The 18,016-nt window shown below is 45.1% G+C and overlaps 1 protein-coding gene across 1 annotated transcript in view; it reads right to left on the bottom strand.

Moving 5' to 3' along the window:
* Nucleotides 1–18,016, bottom strand: part of COL22A1 (collagen type XXII alpha 1 chain) — a 310,548-nt gene that overhangs the window by 181,752 nt on the left and 110,780 nt on the right. The window contains exons 6-7 of the mRNA XM_075920074.1: nt 15,467–15,578; nt 580–703 (exon numbers count right to left, since the gene is read on the bottom strand). Coding sequence (XP_075776189.1) covers nt 580–703; nt 15,467–15,578 — 236 coding nt within the window. The remainder of the gene's footprint in view (nt 1–579; nt 704–15,466; nt 15,579–18,016) is intronic.

The following is an 18,016-nucleotide window of genomic DNA, read 5'->3' as shown; positions in this document are numbered from 1 at the left end:
GGCCAGGAAGGGGCTCTCACTAGGTTCTGTGACTGTACCACTGTATTACTTTCTATCTGAGGAATTGGAAGTGTTTTACAAGCATTAATGAATTAACCTTCATAAATCTCGTATGGGGTAGGGAAGCATCATTATGCCCATTTCACAGGGGAGTAAACTGAGGCAAATGCCTGTTAAGTGACCTGCCCAAAGTCACCCAGGATGTCTGTGGCAGAGTCAGCAGGAGATGTCACCTCTCCTGAGGCTTAGTCATGTGCTTTAACTGTGAGGCCATCCTCTTCCTCTCCGGGTCAAGCAATATGTTTTCTATAAAGGACCAGCTGAATGAAATGATTGAAAAGCTCAAAGTGCTTTTAAAAAATGAGGAGAGTGTCTTTCTCTGCCCATTTCCTCCTAAGCCACTCTCTGAGGTGAAGAAACCCAATGTCAGTCATGGGCCCTGTTCAGTTTCATTGGCAAAGGCAGTTTGGCAGAATCAACTGGCAGTGTCAGTCAGACAAAAGGAATGTCAGAAGGGGGAGTGAGGGGTTAAAGCAGAAGAGTCAACTCATGTGGAAAAGACTGGAAAAGGCCCCATACCTGTGGTATGCCGTACTTGTCGATAATCTGCCAAATATACCAGTCTTCTCTCCTAGAAGCCTTCCGAAATTTGAAGGTGGCTACAAAGGCATATTCATCAGGCAGGCCCTGTGGGAATACACCCCTGGGGGAGAGGAAGTGGCAGAGAAATGTAACAGACAACAATGAAGAGCAAAGACTTTAACAGACACCCCGGCATGTCCTGGCAAGATTTTCCAAAAGTATATGAGGGGAATGTGGGGACTGTCTTTCTTCTCAGTCGGGGGCCATATCAGTGAGGGTTTGTTTTTGGTTTTGCTTCTCACTTGTGTGTGGCCCCCTGACTGATTTTTCTGTGGGTCACTGACCCCTGAGCCAAAAAAGGCTCCCCACCCCGGTCCTCTAGGGAGACCTGCAACCAGACACAGTCAACCCGTTTGCTAGCTGCTCACACAAATGCTTTCCCCCCCACCCCAGACACACACACACACACACACACACACACACACACACACACACACACACACACACACACACCACACCATCCTGACGTGGCTTCCCCTGGTGCCAGCATCCGGTCTGTGGCACAGCAAAAAGAGAGAACCCAGAGCTCCCTCCCCTCCAAGTTGTGGAACCCACAATAATTCCACATCACAAAAGAGCAGGCCCATGGGTTGCCACTGTGCTGCCAGAGCTCCCATGGGGAATAAATCTGGCATGAAAGTGGCAACAAAAGCTCCTGGAGCCATCCGGAGGAGGTGACGAACAGCCAGTTCAGTCATAGCTTTCCTGCCAAAGGACACACAGCTAGGCCTCGTGTACCTTTGACATGTATTTGTGTGAACCTCCTGCCTCACTGCTGTCTGCTTTGTACACAGGGTGTGTTTCCCTTCTCTGAAGGCGGAAACAGGCCCCTCTTCAATCACTCACAGATTCAACTGGCCTCTCCCCCATTCCCCAAGGAGCCTTTCAGAATAATGAACTAACCGCCACAAGGTCTCCATTCATTTATTTCAGGAGAGAAGTGCATCCCAGCTGATGCTTGGCTGTGAAGCCCCATGTCTTTGCTGGAGTGCCGGCATGGGGAGTGCTTCCCGTACTAAGCCAATTACATTCTGTGTTTCCATTCATTCTCCTTGCCTACCTATCTTCCTGACTCTTCTTTCCTGGGCTTCAGTGCCACCCAACTGACTCTGGGTATGTCTACACTACAAAGTTAATTCGAACTAACGGACGTTAGTTCAAATTAACTTTGATAGGCGCTACACTAGCGCTCTGCTAGTTTGAACTTAATTCGAACTAGTGGAGCGCTTAGTTCGAACTAAGTAAACTTCATTCTACGAGGACTAAGCCTAGTTCGAACTTACTAGTTCGAATTAAGGGATGTGTAGCCCCTTAATTCGAACTAGTAGGAGGCTAGCCCTCCCCAGCTTTCCCTGGTGGCCACTCTGGCCAACACCAGAGAAACTTGTCTGCCCCCCTCCCGGCCCCGGACCCCTTAAAGGGGCACGGGCTGGCTACGGTGCCCGTGCCAGGTACAAGCCTGCCAGCACCCAGCTAGCAGACCCTGCACCTGGCACGGCTCGAGCCAGCCACCCGATGCCCCCCAGCCCTCCCCTTCTTCCCGGGACCAGGCTGGCGGCTCTCAGGAGCTTGCCCAGGACCGCAAGAGGCGGGCACCTGCCTGGTCTAGTGCGGACATCGTGGACCTCGTCCACGACCTCCGCACTAGGCACAGGAAAGTGGCCGTCTAGGGCAGGAGAGCTGTCAGCCTGGCCACCCAGGAGCAGGTGTGCATGAAAATCAAGGGGGTCCACTGAGACCCCCGACCCTGAGCCCTGAGCTTACAATGGCTGTCCTGGGTCAGACCAAAGGTCCATCTAGCCCAGTAGCCTGTCTGCCGACAGCGGCCAACCGTAGGGACCCTGGAGGGGGATGGACCGAAGACAGTGACCAAGCCATTTGTCTCATGCCATCCCTCTCCAGCCTTCCACAAACTTTGGGCAGGGACATCACTCCTACCCCCTGGCTAATACCACTCCATGGACCCAACCTCCATCACTTTATCTCACTTCTCTTTAAACTCTGTTCTAGTTCTAGCCTTCACAGCCTCCTGCAGCAAGGAGTTCCACAGGTTGACTATTTGCTTTGTGAAGAACTACTTTCTGTTACTAATTTGAAGCCTGCTACCCATTCCTTTCCTTTGGTGTCCTCTAGTCCTTCTATTATGGGAACTAATGAAGAACTTTTCTTTATGCACCCTCTCCACACCACTCGTGCTTTTATAGACCTCTATCATATCCCCCCTCAGTCTCCTCTTTTCTAAGCTGAAAAGTCCCAGTCTCTTTAGCCTCTCTTCATATGGGACCTGTTCCAAACCTCTGATCATTTTAGTTGCCCTCCCCTCTCCCACCCTCTCTCTTCCCCTCTCCTACCTCCTTTTCCCAATGTCCCCAAGTTTTGTTCAATAAAGAGAGATTCTATTCTTGACCACACATTTTCTTTATTTTGTACATCAGGAAGGGGGGCTAGGGAACGGTAAGTGGAAGGATGTGAGGGAGGAATGGGGTACGAGCCCCCGATGGGGAGGACTGGGCTGGCTCTGCGGGCTTCTGGGGGTGAAAGCTCTCCTGCAGCCCTCCAATTGCCCCCTCTCCCCAGATGGCAGCCTGCGGCAAGTGCAGCCGGTCTGATGGCCGAGTGCTGTGATGTGCCCAGTGTGGGCACTCAGGGCACTCCAAGCCAGGACTGCTTTGCAAGCCGGACACCCTTGAGAACTGTCTGTCCGGGGTGGGGAGTCGGGTCCCTTTAAGCACAGCCCTCGGCTAGCCTGAGGCAGCAGCTCCACGCTCTAAGCCCTCATCTGATGCCCTGCCGGCACTGCTTCCAGCCATCCTTAAGCCCTGTTCAGGGTCCTCTTAATGTGGACATGCTAGTTCGAATTAGCAAAACACTAATTCGAACTAGATTTTTAGTCTGGATGCATTAGTTCGAATTAGCTTAGTTCGAATTAACTAATTCGAACTAAGTTAGTTCGAATTAGCGCTGTAGTGTAGACATACCCTCAGGCTTGCAGGGCTGGTGCTACAGGGCTAAAAACAGCTGTGTCTATGTGCCTGCTCCTGCTGGAGCTTGTGCTTTGAAACCCAGGGAGGGAGCATTGGTTTGAGAGCCCAAGCTCCAGGCCAAGCGGGAAGGCCTATACTGGTATGTTTAACCCCATAATACAAGCCCTGCCATCCCAAGTCAGTTGACCCGGGCTCTAGGACTCACTGCCATGGAAGGGTTTTTCAGTGTAGATGTTCCTCTGTCTCCTGCTGGTTTCTCCCCAGCTCTCTGCTCTTTTTTCCAGTCCCCTAGGGCCATGGGGCTGCAATCCCCTTTTGTAACCAACCACCTGCACTCCCTACATCTCTTTGCTCCAAGGACTGGGCACTTTGTGGTGAAGCTCCTGTTCTGCCTTCTGTCCCCTCTGCCCCTGCTCCCTGGAAACACAGCAGGAAGTGAGCTAGCTCAACCTCTGTTATAGGAGACAGCTTCTCACCCCCAAACCTTTGGCAGAAAGTCACATTCGCTTCTTCTCTGGCTACACTTCCCACATCCATTCTGAAGCTTCCTGTAATGAAAGACAAACCGACCTACACACTTTCTTCATTAACTTAGAGTACGTCTAGACTACATGCCTCTGTCGCCAGAGGCATGTAGATTAGGCTACCAGGCATAGGAAGATGAAGCGGCGATTTAAATAATCGCCGCTTCATTTAAATTTACATGGCTGCCGCGCTGAGCCGATCAGCTGTTTGTCGGCTCAGCGCGATAGTCTGGACGTGCGGGTGTCGACATCAAAGGCATTTGTCGACCACCCAGGTATGCTTCCTGGGATGAGGTTTACCTGGGTGGTCGACAAATGCCTTTGATGTCGACACTCGCGCGTCCAGACTATCGCACTGAGCCGACAAACAGCTGATCGGCTCAGCGCGGCAGCCATGTAAATTTAAATGAAGCGGCGATTATTTAAATCGCCGCTTCATTTTCCTATGCCTGGTAGCCTAATCTACATGCCTCTGCTGACAGAGGCATGTAGTCTAGACGTACCCTTAGTGCTGGCAAATGATCCGATTCACAGTCCTGAGAAGATGTCCCTTGTATTTACCCACCAAATGGACATAGGATTGGCAGAAGCAGTGTGAACATCTCTCTTACTGGCCCCTACCCAGGGCCTGATTCTGCAAAGCATTTATGCTCATACTTCATGGTAAGTATGTACGGAAGTCCCATTGAAATCAACAAGATTTCAGCATGGGCTTTGCTCAAGAGGGATGTGCTTAAGCACATGCTGAAAGTTAAGCTTGAGTGCTGAGCGGATTTTTTTGGCCCAAGAGCTCCCACTCAACATTGCAAGTGGCCAGTGAGGAAGTAAATAAACTAACTTAACTTAGACTCCATGTTCTCCAAATGAGAAGCATTTACAAGTGTTTACCCTTGACTACACTACTGGATGTGCCCATTCTTGGCCACTCAGCTTGACAAAACCCTGGCCAGGTTGATTTAGTTGGAATTGGTCCTGCCTAGAGCAGGGGGCTGGAGTTGATGACCTTCTGAGGTCTCTTCCAGTTCTATGGTTCTATAATTCTATGAGTGCCGTGTGGTTCTGTGGAGGCCTCTGTGCTAGGAACTGGCCTGAAACCACTGATTGTTTACACAGAGATTGCTGAGTGGTTCCATCATGTGGATTAAAAGTGCTGACAAGTAGTAATCACCTGTTACCAGCCCCCCTCAGCTGAAGAGCAGGCTGCAAGTTCCCATCAGACACAGCCTTTGAGCTGAAAGCAAACACAAAGGCACCTATGTTGCTGAGAAGGAATAACAAAACCTGGAGTTGAAGTCCTTTGCCCCTGAATCTTTTGTAGAAATGCAGTGGCTGATAAGTAACAAAAGCGTTGCTCATGAGATTTCATTTATTTCCCTTCTAAAAACATTGTTATCCACCAAGGGGCTCAATCTGGTATCTGGAAATCCAAATACTGTGAGTAAAGTCTCAGGAAAGGTCTTATTTCCCTGCCTTCACCTAAGCTGAAATGAGCTGATGATCCATCCTGCAGAGTATCTGAAATCTTGCTTTACAGGTTGCCTGGTATCCACAGGGAGCTGGCTGCCAAGTTTGTAATTTGGTGAACACAACAAGCCACAGAAAAGTTCTCTATAAAGCTCCAAGCTGGAAGAAATCCCAAGTGCAGCAGGTTAGCTTACGAGTTAATTAGCTCAAGTTCAAGCTCAGATGAATCACAGCTTCAGCATAGAGAAAATGACAACCCCCCACTTTGGGGACTTCCTAGTCTCACCTTGATTGCTCATTGCCTTTCATTTGCCAAAAGAACACGGACTCCTCCACCCACAACCATCACATCACACGGTAACAGTCACCAATTTTTGTTCCTGATATCAAATGTAACCAAAGCACGTTCTTTGCTTGTGTTTACGCAGATGCCTGACATTTCAGAGATTTTGGAAATTAGTTGACAAAAATTAAAGCCAACACTGAAGAGCAAAGGGAACACCTGCACAGCTCAGACTTGTAGGTCACTGAATGCTCTGAGCCCGCTGAATCAAATCCAGCCGAGGCCAACAGTGGCTACAATTCACTAATGGCCGTTCAGAGAGCAGTGTATCTGAACCAAGGCTGGTGGGTTCATCCACAGGGCTAAATTACTCTCACTGGCCAGAAAACTTGCGGAATAAAGCTTTGGAGGAGGAAATCTCCATGAGAAACCTCTGTAGAGATTTCCCCCACTGGAGAAATGGGGCTTGCTCCCCTGAGTAACCCCGTTGATCTCCTGGGACCTCATCAAGCGGCTGTGATCATCTGTGAAGGGGATCTGAACTGATTTGTGGGCTCTGTGGCCTGACTTGTGCTCACCTCACTCCCATCGCCCAGGTTCCAAGTCCCCATTTTAGTCACTTTTGGGCTGCGGGAGTGGGAGGAGTCTAGATCTGATCCTAAAAGGAGGGCCTTGCTGCAGAGGTGCTTTGGGAGAAAGACAATAAAACTGCAGCTCCAAGGTTGACCTGTCTTTCTTCAGAATCTCTGCAGGGCTGGAAGGAGAGGAGGTTGTGCTGACCTGGCACCCCCTTCCCTACCCATAAGTCCCAGAGCCTAAGGAGTGCTTTCTGTAGCATCCAGAGAAACAGTGCCACAGAGATAGCATTGGGTGCAGGGAAATGTAGGGTCAATTTCCTCCTTCATCATGCTCATTCTCAGGGAGCAGCTGTCCATATGCCAACAGGTACTACGGCAAATCTCCTCACAGGGGCCTGCTGCTGAATGAGCCAAGGAGAGGGCTCCAAAGGATCTCCATACACGTCAAGTTTGAGGCACCAAGGAAAGTCTGCAGAGCTTGTGCCTACCCCCACGTTCTAGAACTCAAGCACCTGCTTAACTTTCAGCAATAGGGTTGCCAGGTGCCTGGTATTGACCCAGATAGTCCAGTATTTTTGCCTCCTCTCCAGTAAAAAAATTCAGAGAATACTGGACAACTAAAATGGGGACAGGGGTGTTAGGTATTTTTGGTTAAACCATCTGGCAACCCTATTGAGCAAGTTCTCATGTCTCACTGAAGTATAAATACTTGAGCCGGGGGCCTACTTCTGCAAGGGGTTTCACTTTCCAGGACCACCAGTCTGGTACCTTTTCCCAGCACAAAATGCTCACATCTAACTTTATTTTTTTTCCAAATGGAAAATAAAACCATTTAAATATATTACTCAGTCAATTAATCAATTGGTACCTAATTATGAGAAATTGCCATGAATTGGTAAACACTTATTAATTATTTGGAGGGTGGGGGGTCTTTGTTTTAGTGCTATTCATAATTTCTGTTCCAGGTTTTATGTAGATATATGTGATTTCATTTTCCTTGAATGGTGTTCCCACAGGAATCTTCTTGGAACCCACAATTCCTCTGGCTGCTGAAGACAAAAACAGAATAGACTAAAACCTCATGGAACTTGAATTTGTTTTGCTTCCAAACTGCTGGAGCTTGCAAGTTAAAATACAGACGAAGAGTGAAAATAGGCAGGATTTTCCCCCCTTTTTGATCATGTAAAAAGGGAAATGTAACTTCTAAAAAATGTATCTATACACGTGTAATGGATATGTGGAGTACTGGCCAGCACTTGGTGACTAAAGGGTTAAACTCAGGTAGCTAGAGGGTATTGGTAGGGAGCCAAAAGAACCAATGGGATACAGTGCTGAAATTTGAATTGTAAGGATATACTTGCCTGTGGTTTCTCTTTTGTGTGAGTTTTTAAGCCAGGAGCTAGGAGAAGCAGGATGTTTTAAATCCAGGCAGGACTACAATGCCTTCAAGGAATACTGGGCATGGAAATGGACTGGACCTTGAAGTGGATCATGAGTAATAGGGAAAAATGTATATTTGGTTGTGATCTGGTTATTTCCTTTGTTTTGTTGTTTGGTTAACTTCTCTGTGCTAATCTATGTGTATCTCCCTCTGCCATTCATTGTATCTAAACTGAAGCCAGGAGAAACTATGTTTCTCTGTGTTTGAATTTGGTTTTCTTAGTTGCTCTGTAACACTTAGCAACCAAGTGTGCTTTATCAGTCTATCTTTTTTGTTTTGGTAGTAAAATCACCTTTTTAAAGGCGATGATTTGATTCGTGTGTCCTGGAAGGTAATAGGAGGTCTGTGTATGCGTGCCACGACTGAGAGGTCAGCTATCAGAGACTGTAGTTTGTTTTTTGTTGTTTTTTTTCCTTTTTCAAGCTCTCTTGTGGTAAAAGAGCTTGGGACACTCCTCTGGAAGAAGTTCAAGTGTTTCTTCCTGGGTTTCAGAAGAAGGAGTTTTTACACTAGATGGCGGTATCTCCCAGGGGAAGGGAATCTATGACCTGAGGGTATCTTTTTAAGCAGAACCCTAAAGAGGCAAGGTATTCTTAAGGTCTCTTGAGGGTCCCCACCTTCTGCACTCGGCGACCCAGAGTGGGGAACAGCCTTAACAACGTGCAACCCAAACACCATCTGGGATGATCCATCATCCCACCTAGTGTCACTTAGACCATATCCAAAGGGGATGAATGAGTTTGCTCTACAGCCTTAGCTTTTAGCCCAAGCTGTAGAGGTTCATGCACTTAGCTCCCGAGATCCCGGGTTTGGTTCCTCCTCTCCACGTTACATCCCACCTAGTGTCACTTAGACCACATCCAAAGGGGATGAATGAGTTTGCTCTACAGCCTTAGCTTTTAGCCCAAGCTGTAGAGGTTCATGCACTTAGCTCCCGAGGTCCCAGGTTTGGTTCCTCCTCTCCACGTTACATACACCAGCTATGTTAAAAAATGATGCAGCATAAGTAAAAGCAATGCCAGACTGCCCCGTATCACAATGCTAGTGAAACCCCAGCCTGTCCTGGAAGGACCACTTTGAATGACTCAGAATGTACTGCTAGCCCAACACCTAGTCATTGGCTGGCATCTGATCGAAAGCAATGGAGAAGCTCCCTTCAGCTTAAGAGGGCTTTGGATTTCCCTTTCATCCACAAGAATAACGATTGATATGCAAGATAGTAGGTGGAGCTGAGATGTGGACAACTAGCTGTGGGAGCTGGCCTGAGAACACCAATTCATTTTATACAGACCACTGAATGGCCATTAGATGGCCACAATTTGAAGCCCAAGATGCCAGTGTTGTCTATTATTCATCGTAATCAAGGCTTAGATGCTTAATAAAGGAACTTGATTTTCAACCCAGCTGAGCCCCAGCTCTCTCTGAAGTCAACAGGGCCTCCTGAACAAGGGAACCAGCAAGAGCCAACAGCAGACATGCCTCTCGGTCTTTTATCACTATTCTGCTTTAATCAACTCTTGTCTCGCTAATCTGTCATCTCAGTTAAACTACAAGAGAGCCCTGAGGAAAACAGAATTCACCGCAGAGATAACCACTGCCCTGCAATGCCGGAAAAAACTCAGCTCCAAACAGTTTCTTGCCTTACCCTGAGGGTAATTTTTGGTTCCTGTCGCTATAAACTAAAAGGCCTTCCATAAGCGTTTGCCATTTGGGAAGGCAAATGGAGCCTGTGACTTGATAAGACACTGACATGTAACGATACTCACTAAATAGTTGTAATGCCTTCCTGGAGCAAGAATGGCAATGAGCCCTCCTGCTGCACGATTCTAGAAGGGCTTCAAAACATGTTGATACCTGCCTCAAAGTAATCTGTGGATTCACCCTCGCTCATCCACACACTCAGGTCACCACCACTTCGTGATGAATAGCCACTGAACACAGCTAAGTGACTGAGCTACTATCAATATGGAAAGTTGACCTGAATTCATCTGGTCATCTGAAGAAGTGGGCTGTGCCCACGAAAGCTCACGATACCATCTATATGTTTTGTTAGTCTATAAAATGCTACCAGACCATTTGTTGTTTTTTAAGTTTATCCTGTACAGACTAACTCGGCTACCTCCTGAAGCTTCCGAATCCATCAGTCACGCATCACACATATCAGTCATGCGGTCCTCATGTTATCCTCTCTGCCTTAGGGGTTTGTGTTAGTGGCCAATGCTATAGGATCATAGTCTTATCCTGGGATCTGAAATTAGACAGAGCAAGACAGAAAGCTTATCCTGTCCAGATAACTCCATCGCAGCTTGGCCACTAACATCCAGAACCTGTTCCCAGCCAAGAGGAGGTTCAAAACTGTCCAATAGTCCAACAGAAAATCAAAATTAAGAGACACTTTATTCAGCACATGTCAAATCTCCGCATATTTCAGTAGGGATGGCATTCTGCCCCCTTCGAAGGTGCCCTAAGTGAGAATGCCCATCTAATTTTAAGACGCTACTGCCTTTCACAAGCTCTACAAGACACGGATCTTGTTGGCGGTACCACCAGATCCCTCTGCACAACAAGCCAGGAGACCAAGTTAAAAGAACACAAATCAATTTACACCCCTCATTATAAACATGCCATTAACACTGACTGGCAAAGAGGTGTGCAAATTTTTCCCAGCGCTGCAACATGAAATCAGATTCAAGGAAGTGATTTTCTAGCTGAATCTCACTCTTCATGTCTCTGAACAGCTACCCTGGGCCATGATTCATGCCATCTCTAATAGATTTAAGGAACTTCTGTTCTCCTCACAGACTCAAGGGAAGCTCTGGTCAGGGGCACCATTTCAGATTTTGGAAGGGGGGTGCTGACCTGCCCATGCCTTTCTGACAGGGTGGAAGACAGGGAGAGCATGGAGGAACAGATGAGGACAGTGGCTTCAGCAGTGTTACAGAGCATGCTCAGTACAAGCCAAGCAGCAAATTGGGAGTGGGGGACCGATCCATTTGCCCCCCCCCCCCCCCCCACACACACACACACATCACATCACCTCTTTCTCGGGCTACTAAGGCACTGGAAAATTCTCGGGTTTTTTGCAGGTAACTTAGCTGACAGGAGCCCTATATCTAATTCCCATATAAAAGAAAGAAAATTTAAATAAATATTAGACCCACTCAGCTCTAATACTAATGTGTTCTGACATCTTGTAGCAAGTCACTTAAGAGACACTGGTTAGGCTTAAAATTGTAATATATAGCTTTACTTTCTTACTAACTGCAGAGAAAGAGAGAGAGAGAGTCAGAACTCCTGGGCGTGCTCTCAGCTTGGAAGCAGAGTGTGGTCTAGTGGGTTACACCAGGGGCAGATACATTCGGGCTCTATATAGGCTCAGAATGGCCATAATGAGTCTGACCAATGGTCCATCTAGCCCAGCGTCCTGTCTGCCGACAATAGCAATGCCAGGAGCTTCAGAAGGCATCAACAGAAGAGGCATTTATCAGATAATCCATCTCCTGTTGCCCATTTCCAGCTTCTGGCAAACAGAAGCTTGGGACACTATTCCTGCCCATTCTGGCTAGCAGCCATAGATAGACCTATTCTCGAACTTATTTTGTTCTTATTGGAACCATGCTATATTATGGGCCTTTCCACCATCTCCTAGCAAAGAGTTCCATAGGTTGATTGTGAAAAAATAATTTGTTTTAAATCTGCTGTCTATACATTTAATTTAATTCTTGTGTTATGTTAGTGAAGGAGTAAATGACATTTCCTTATTCTATTTTCCCACACCATTCATGCCTTTCTAGACCTCTGACATATCTCCCCACCTTTTAGTCATTTATTTTCCAAGCTGAAAAGTCCCAATCTTGTTATCTCCCCTCATATGGAAGCTGTTCCTTATCACTAATAATTTCCATTGCTCTTTCTGTATCTTTTCCAAGTCCAATACATCCTTTTTATTTTAGATGGGGTGACCAAATCTGCATGCAGTATTCACAATGTGGGCATACCATGACTTTATATAGAGGCAATACGATATGTTCTGTCTTATTATCTATTCCTTTCCTAATGATTCCCAATGTTCTGTTAGCTTTTTAGTTTTTAGACTGCACTGCACATTGAGCAGATGTTTTCAGGGAACTATCCACAACGATTCCAATATTTCTTTCTGGAGTGGTAACAACTATTTTAGATCCCATCATTTTTGCACGTATAGTTGGGATTATATTTTCCCACGTGCAATATTTTGCATTTCTCCACACTGAATTCCATCTGCCTTTGTGTTGCCCAGTCGCTCAGTTTTGTGAGATCTCTTGTGACTCTCTGCAATCAGCGTTGCACTTAACTATTTTAAGTAATTCTGTAGTATCTGCAAATTTTGCAATCTCACTATTTACCCCTTTTTCAAGAACATTTAAATGTTTAACAGTACTGGTCCAAATTCAAATCCCAGCAGCACAACACTCAATACTATTTCCCTTCCCCCACCCCCTATTTTTAAGTACCTGGAAATGTTTTCATGATGATCTAAGGATCCCTTGATTACTGGAATGACCAGTCTTTTATTATTCTTAATCACCTGCCTCCCTTTTTTTATAACAAACTCCCAGTTCCAAAGGCAAAGCTGCAAGCAACTCAAACTCTACTGCAATTCAGAGCTGCCTTTGGAGCCAGGGCATGCAGCTTCAAGCAGACCTCCTGTATGAAATCTAGAGGTTCAAACTCAGGAGGGGGACTACTAGTCCCCTAATTCCCCATAAATGGTGCCCATGATTCTGGTCTCCTCCTGGCCAGTTTCTAAAATCTGTTTCTGTAGTTGCCATTCTCCCTAAGTTAATCATTCATTCTCATGTAGCACTTTCCATTCACATACCCCAAGCACCTTAAAAATAATATCATCACCATTATCCCCATTTTACAGATGAAGAAGCTGGGGCACTGAAATTGAAGTGACATGCCCAACGTCACTCAGCGAGTCATGTCAGGTAACCAAATTGAGGCTAATTGTTTTAGGGGATTCTCTGAATGGACTCTTTTCAGATTGTAAATTGCAAATCATCCAAACACTTCAGGCCAGCCTGCATAGCCAGGGCCTTACCAAATTCATGGTCATGAAAAAAACACATCACAGGCCATGAAATCTGGTCTGTCACTATGAAATCACTCTCTTTTGGTTTTATGTATGCTTTAACCCTATTCTCTACAGATTTTATGGGAGGGACAGCAGTGTTTCTCAGACAGAGTCCTGACCCAAAAGGGAGTTGCAGGGGGTTTGCAAGGTCATGTTAGAGGGGTCCCTCTATTGCCAGCTTTACTTCTGTGCTTCCTTCACAGCCGAGTGGCTGAAGAGGGGCAACTGTTGGCCAGCTCTGAAGGCAGTGCCCCACTTGCAGGAATTGAGAAATAAGGGTTCTTATATCATACCATTCCATGGATACTTCTGTGCTGCTGCCTACAGAGCTGGGTGGACAGACTGGTGGCTGTTGGCTCAGTGCACAGCTCTGCTGGTAGCAGCACAGAAGAAAGAGAGGCAACACCATGCCACGGCGTCCTTACTTCTGCGCTGCTGCTCTGCCTTTAGAACAGGGCTCTCTGCCAACAGCCAACGCTCTCTTGCTGCCCAGTGTAACCACCACCAGGCAGATTTGAACCTGGGACCTCTGGAGTGGAATATAGGAGCCTCTAATCTCTGAGCTAAAAGCCAGCTGGCTCCCAGCCCACCCTGTAGAGGTCTCTTGGTCTTAACTGTTGCTGTGGTCTCGGTACCACTTGCATTGCTCAGTAACCATACTAGGACTGTGTCTACACTCGCGGCTTCTTGCGTCAGAAGTATGTAAATGAGGTTAAGCATGGAATATCACTGAGCCTCATTTGCATACCTAATGAACCATTTTTGAAAAAGAGGCTCTTGTGCCAGAAGGAGCTGTCTACACTGCCCTTTCTTGCGCAAGAAAAAACCTCTTGTGCAATGCCGTTGTGCCAATTATTTTCAGGAATATCTCCGAATATCATTTGCATACTTCTCGTGCAAGAAGCCGTAAGTGTAGACATAGCCTAAGTGTGTAGGTTACACCAGCTTTGAAGGCAGCTTCACCACCAGCAGCACAGAAATAAGGGTAGCAGTAGCCACAACCCCCCTTGCAACAATCTTGCGACAAGCCCCCACCCTACCCCCCTTTGGCATCAGGAGCCCTACTATTACAATACTATGAAATTTCAGATTTAAATGGCTGATGTGAAATTTCCAATTTTTAAAATCCTATGACTATGAAATTGACCAAAATGACTGAATTTGATAGGGCCTTAATCATAGCACTTAGCACATAGCTTAAATCTTACAGTGAAGTCAGACCTAATGTACATGCAGAAGCTTCAGGGGGTAGCCATGTTAGTCCTATGAAGAAGTGGGCTCATGGACTATCTACGTGTTTTGTTAGTCTGTAAAGTGCTACCACTTTATAATGTATGTGCTTAAGTGCTTTGATAAATAAGATGGGGATTATTCATGCCCTTAAGACTAAGAAGATATTTAAATGATTGCTGAATCAGGACCATGACACATTTGTGTAGAATTTAAGCAAACAAACCAAGACACTGTCCTCTTCTCTAATTTTCCTGAGTCATACAAAATTAATCTCGGCCCATAATATGTAGCTCAATTATATCTATCCACATTTCACTGATCAAGGGTTATTTGGTACACAGAATTTATCCCTGTTCCTAAATTCATTTACCATGGACTTGACATAATTTTCAGACTTTTTTCCCCTGAGGTCATATTTTCACTTGTTAATATTTTTTTAAGAGAGAAGAGGGGAGGGAATCCAGGTTGGTTCCTGGATGACCAAGCTTATGAAATCAAATAAATGTAAATGACCAGAGTATCTCAAAAATCCAGTGAGCCAAGGAGAAGAGTCAAAATAAATTAGAAAAATAACTCTTGTCCACAAGAAGGAACATAATTAATATTGATTTTTTTAATATTAAGTGTAAAACTATATCAGTGATATTTACTGCAAAAAAAGTTAATGATGACAATTCAATCCATTGTTCCATAGATCCTCAGTGAAATTATGCACTCATTCTTCTCAAGGCTAATGCTAGCAGAACTGATATGACAGGTTGAAGAGAGCCCATTTTGATGGATTGTGACACAGCTGGCAGCCTCGTGTTATAAAGGACCCTGAGAAACAGATCCATGTTGACAGAGGATTATTAACTGCTGTTCATTCTTTTAAGAGGTTAAGAAACTGTATTAGCAGCCTGATAACTACATCCAGTGGGAATCAGTCTCTTGCTGTTAGCAAGTACACACCTTGGAGAAAGTGCCACAAAATGTTCATTTTAGACTGGAGTGATTAATGGGATTAGAACTTAGGCTGCAGGCTGTGATAGGGTAATGGGAGCAGAGTTGAATGGGCAACTCAAAGCCTGTAGAAACTCCTTTATGCATTTCCCACAGATGCACTGCCTGGAGACAGCTGCTAAGACTCTGGGTTAACTTAAAAGAACAAAATTACAGACATCAGCGGCTCAAGTGTAAACGAGACTGGGAAACTTACTCAGTTTTCTGCACGATGGGGAAGCTTCCAAGTCGCACATAAGAACTCCGAATTCCATTTTCTTTCCTTCCAAAAATCTCCATCACACTGAACAAATCCACCAGGTCAAACCCTGTCCCAAAGTAGAGGGTAAAGACAAGACTGTGATCAGGTGACTGTGCAAACCACAGAAAAAAGGTCTCTCTCAGCCATGGATGCCAAACTTCAGAAACGGGTCCCAGTTCTGCTTTGAAGACATCTGAACCTAGTTCCAGCATGATTTAGTCTGTCAAATTACACCAAAATCAGAGTGATAAACACATAGAAAGAGGAAAAGAAACTGCAAATGCCTCAGAGATAAGAATGAAAATATACATGGAATTATTATTATTATTACTTGTATTACCATAGCACCTAGGAATGGAAGATATTCAATTAATTCATTAGAATTACACAGGTAAGAAGAAAAAATAACAATAGATAAAAATTAGGGAAGCCTTTTATTGAGCCTTAGGGAAGCCTTTATTAGTCGAAAGGCTTGTCACCGCATGATTTCTGTACCAGTTTAACTATATTCATTTTAAACAAATCCAACATAGATGATTTGGGGCAACCCTTTGTGTGAATGCAGTTGTAACAGTTTAGAAGTGTTTATATTGGAACAGCGTATTATGATAAATTTCTATTAGGCGTTTCCACCAATTTAAGTACATCCGTTTTTAAACCAATGTAGTTGAATTGGAACAAGGATTGTATGTAATCCAGTCATGAGACAGAGAAATAGATAGTAGGAGACAGCAAAATATACACCTGAAGTATGCTGTCTGTTGTGCTGCAGGAGGAGGGGACCTTTTTAAAGTAGCTGATCCTTTGATTTTCATGAGTTTTCCTTGTTCTCAGCAGCCTTCCCTTCTTTCCATTCTGCTACTGCACAATCAAGAGGTTAAATAAGACAACTAAGATACTCTCAGGGCTTCATGACTTCATTCCATAACCACTTGGGTGACAACTCCAGTGACGGACCTTCTGACATACTGTCATCAGCCATGATTGTGTCTATAAATTGTAGCAAATAGAGATTACCAGGACATAAAAGCTCCAGACTGGCTATAATATAAAACCAACATGACCTGTCCATAGAAATGTACCGATATCGCTCATTTCACCCTGCAGTACATATTTTTCATTTAACCAAACATATTGACATGAGGAAAGAGCACTAGTGTTGTCTGTGAGAAATGGTTTGCATTGATTGGCAAGGAAGTTTTGTTAGCTGTCCACCAAAGCTAATTTGTGAAGGGGCAGGTTGGATCACTGCCAAGATTGCAATTCCAATTCTACATCAGCTGCCAGACTTTTCAAATGATGTAGGAAAAGCTTTGCTATGTAGATACAAGTTATGGTGATGAAAACTTCTTCCAGGTCTCAGATGCCCAACATGCTTTCATCTTTCCCTGACAACTCAAGCAAACATTCTTATCTTAAGAGACTGTTTATTGCTTTCAAACTGTTACAGTTGATGTAAATGAAGTGTCAGGTTCAATCAATCGCTCCATCATGCCGAAATCCCTAAAAGAGAGCAGGATTCAGGCTGCTTATGCTGATAAAACAACACAATGAAATGGGCAAGCAAGCTTGTTAAAACTACTTTGCAAATAGAACCTAACGATAATTTTAATTGTACATCATGCAGGCAAATTACAGCAGAATCTCCTCGTTTCACACTAAAGATGGATGCACTGCAAATGACTTTAATTTTAGAGAATTGACGAGTAAATGAACAAACAGTGAAACAGAATCAGTCTCGCTTAGCAAAAAAACTTTGTTCATCTACCATGAGAATAGTACCGAAATTATATATTTATGATGCTTCAAAACATATTCGTAAGGACACTGTGGGGGCATAATTTTCCAAAGGAATGAAGCTTTCTTAAGGAGACATTGCTGTGTGGCTTCCCATCATGGTTTTCAACTAATACATTGTAGGCTTAAGATCAGAATAGCAAGTATTAAAGTGTTTATTTTTCACTGCCCCATCCATCTACGACATAACCTCCCCCCTTAAACCTCCCCTTAAACCTCCCCCCTTAAAGAGACACCCATCACATTTGCAAATTACAATTTTGCACTATTTCTTCCCCAGACTGTTTCCTTTCTGTGTCTGGGGGTATGTCTATTCTGCATTCCTCTGTCAGCAGAGGGATGCAGATTAGGCAGGTCAACATTGCAAATGAAACGGTGATTTAAATAGCCTGTGCTTCATTTGCATAAAAATGGCCACCACATTTTGCCGACTCAGCACTTTGTCAGCAAAAAGCAGCAGTCTAGAGGGGGATCTGTCGAGAAAGAAAGCCTTTTTCGACTGATACTGTAAACCTCCTTGCAGGAGGCATAAGGGATATGTCGAAAAAGGCTTTCTTTCTCGACAGATCCCCCTCTAGACTGCCACTTTTTGCCAACAAAGTGCCACGGTGGCAAAAAGTGGTGGCCACTTTTATGCAAATGAAGTGCAGGATATTTAAATCCCCACTTCATTTGCAATGTCGACCTGCCTAATCTGCATCCCTCTGC

This window comes from Pelodiscus sinensis, chromosome 2 (genome assembly GCF_049634645.1).
Source record: "Pelodiscus sinensis isolate JC-2024 chromosome 2, ASM4963464v1, whole genome shotgun sequence".
NCBI lineage: Eukaryota > Metazoa > Chordata > Testudines > Trionychidae > Pelodiscus > Pelodiscus sinensis.
This window is presented reverse-complemented; position numbering and strand designations above follow the sequence as displayed.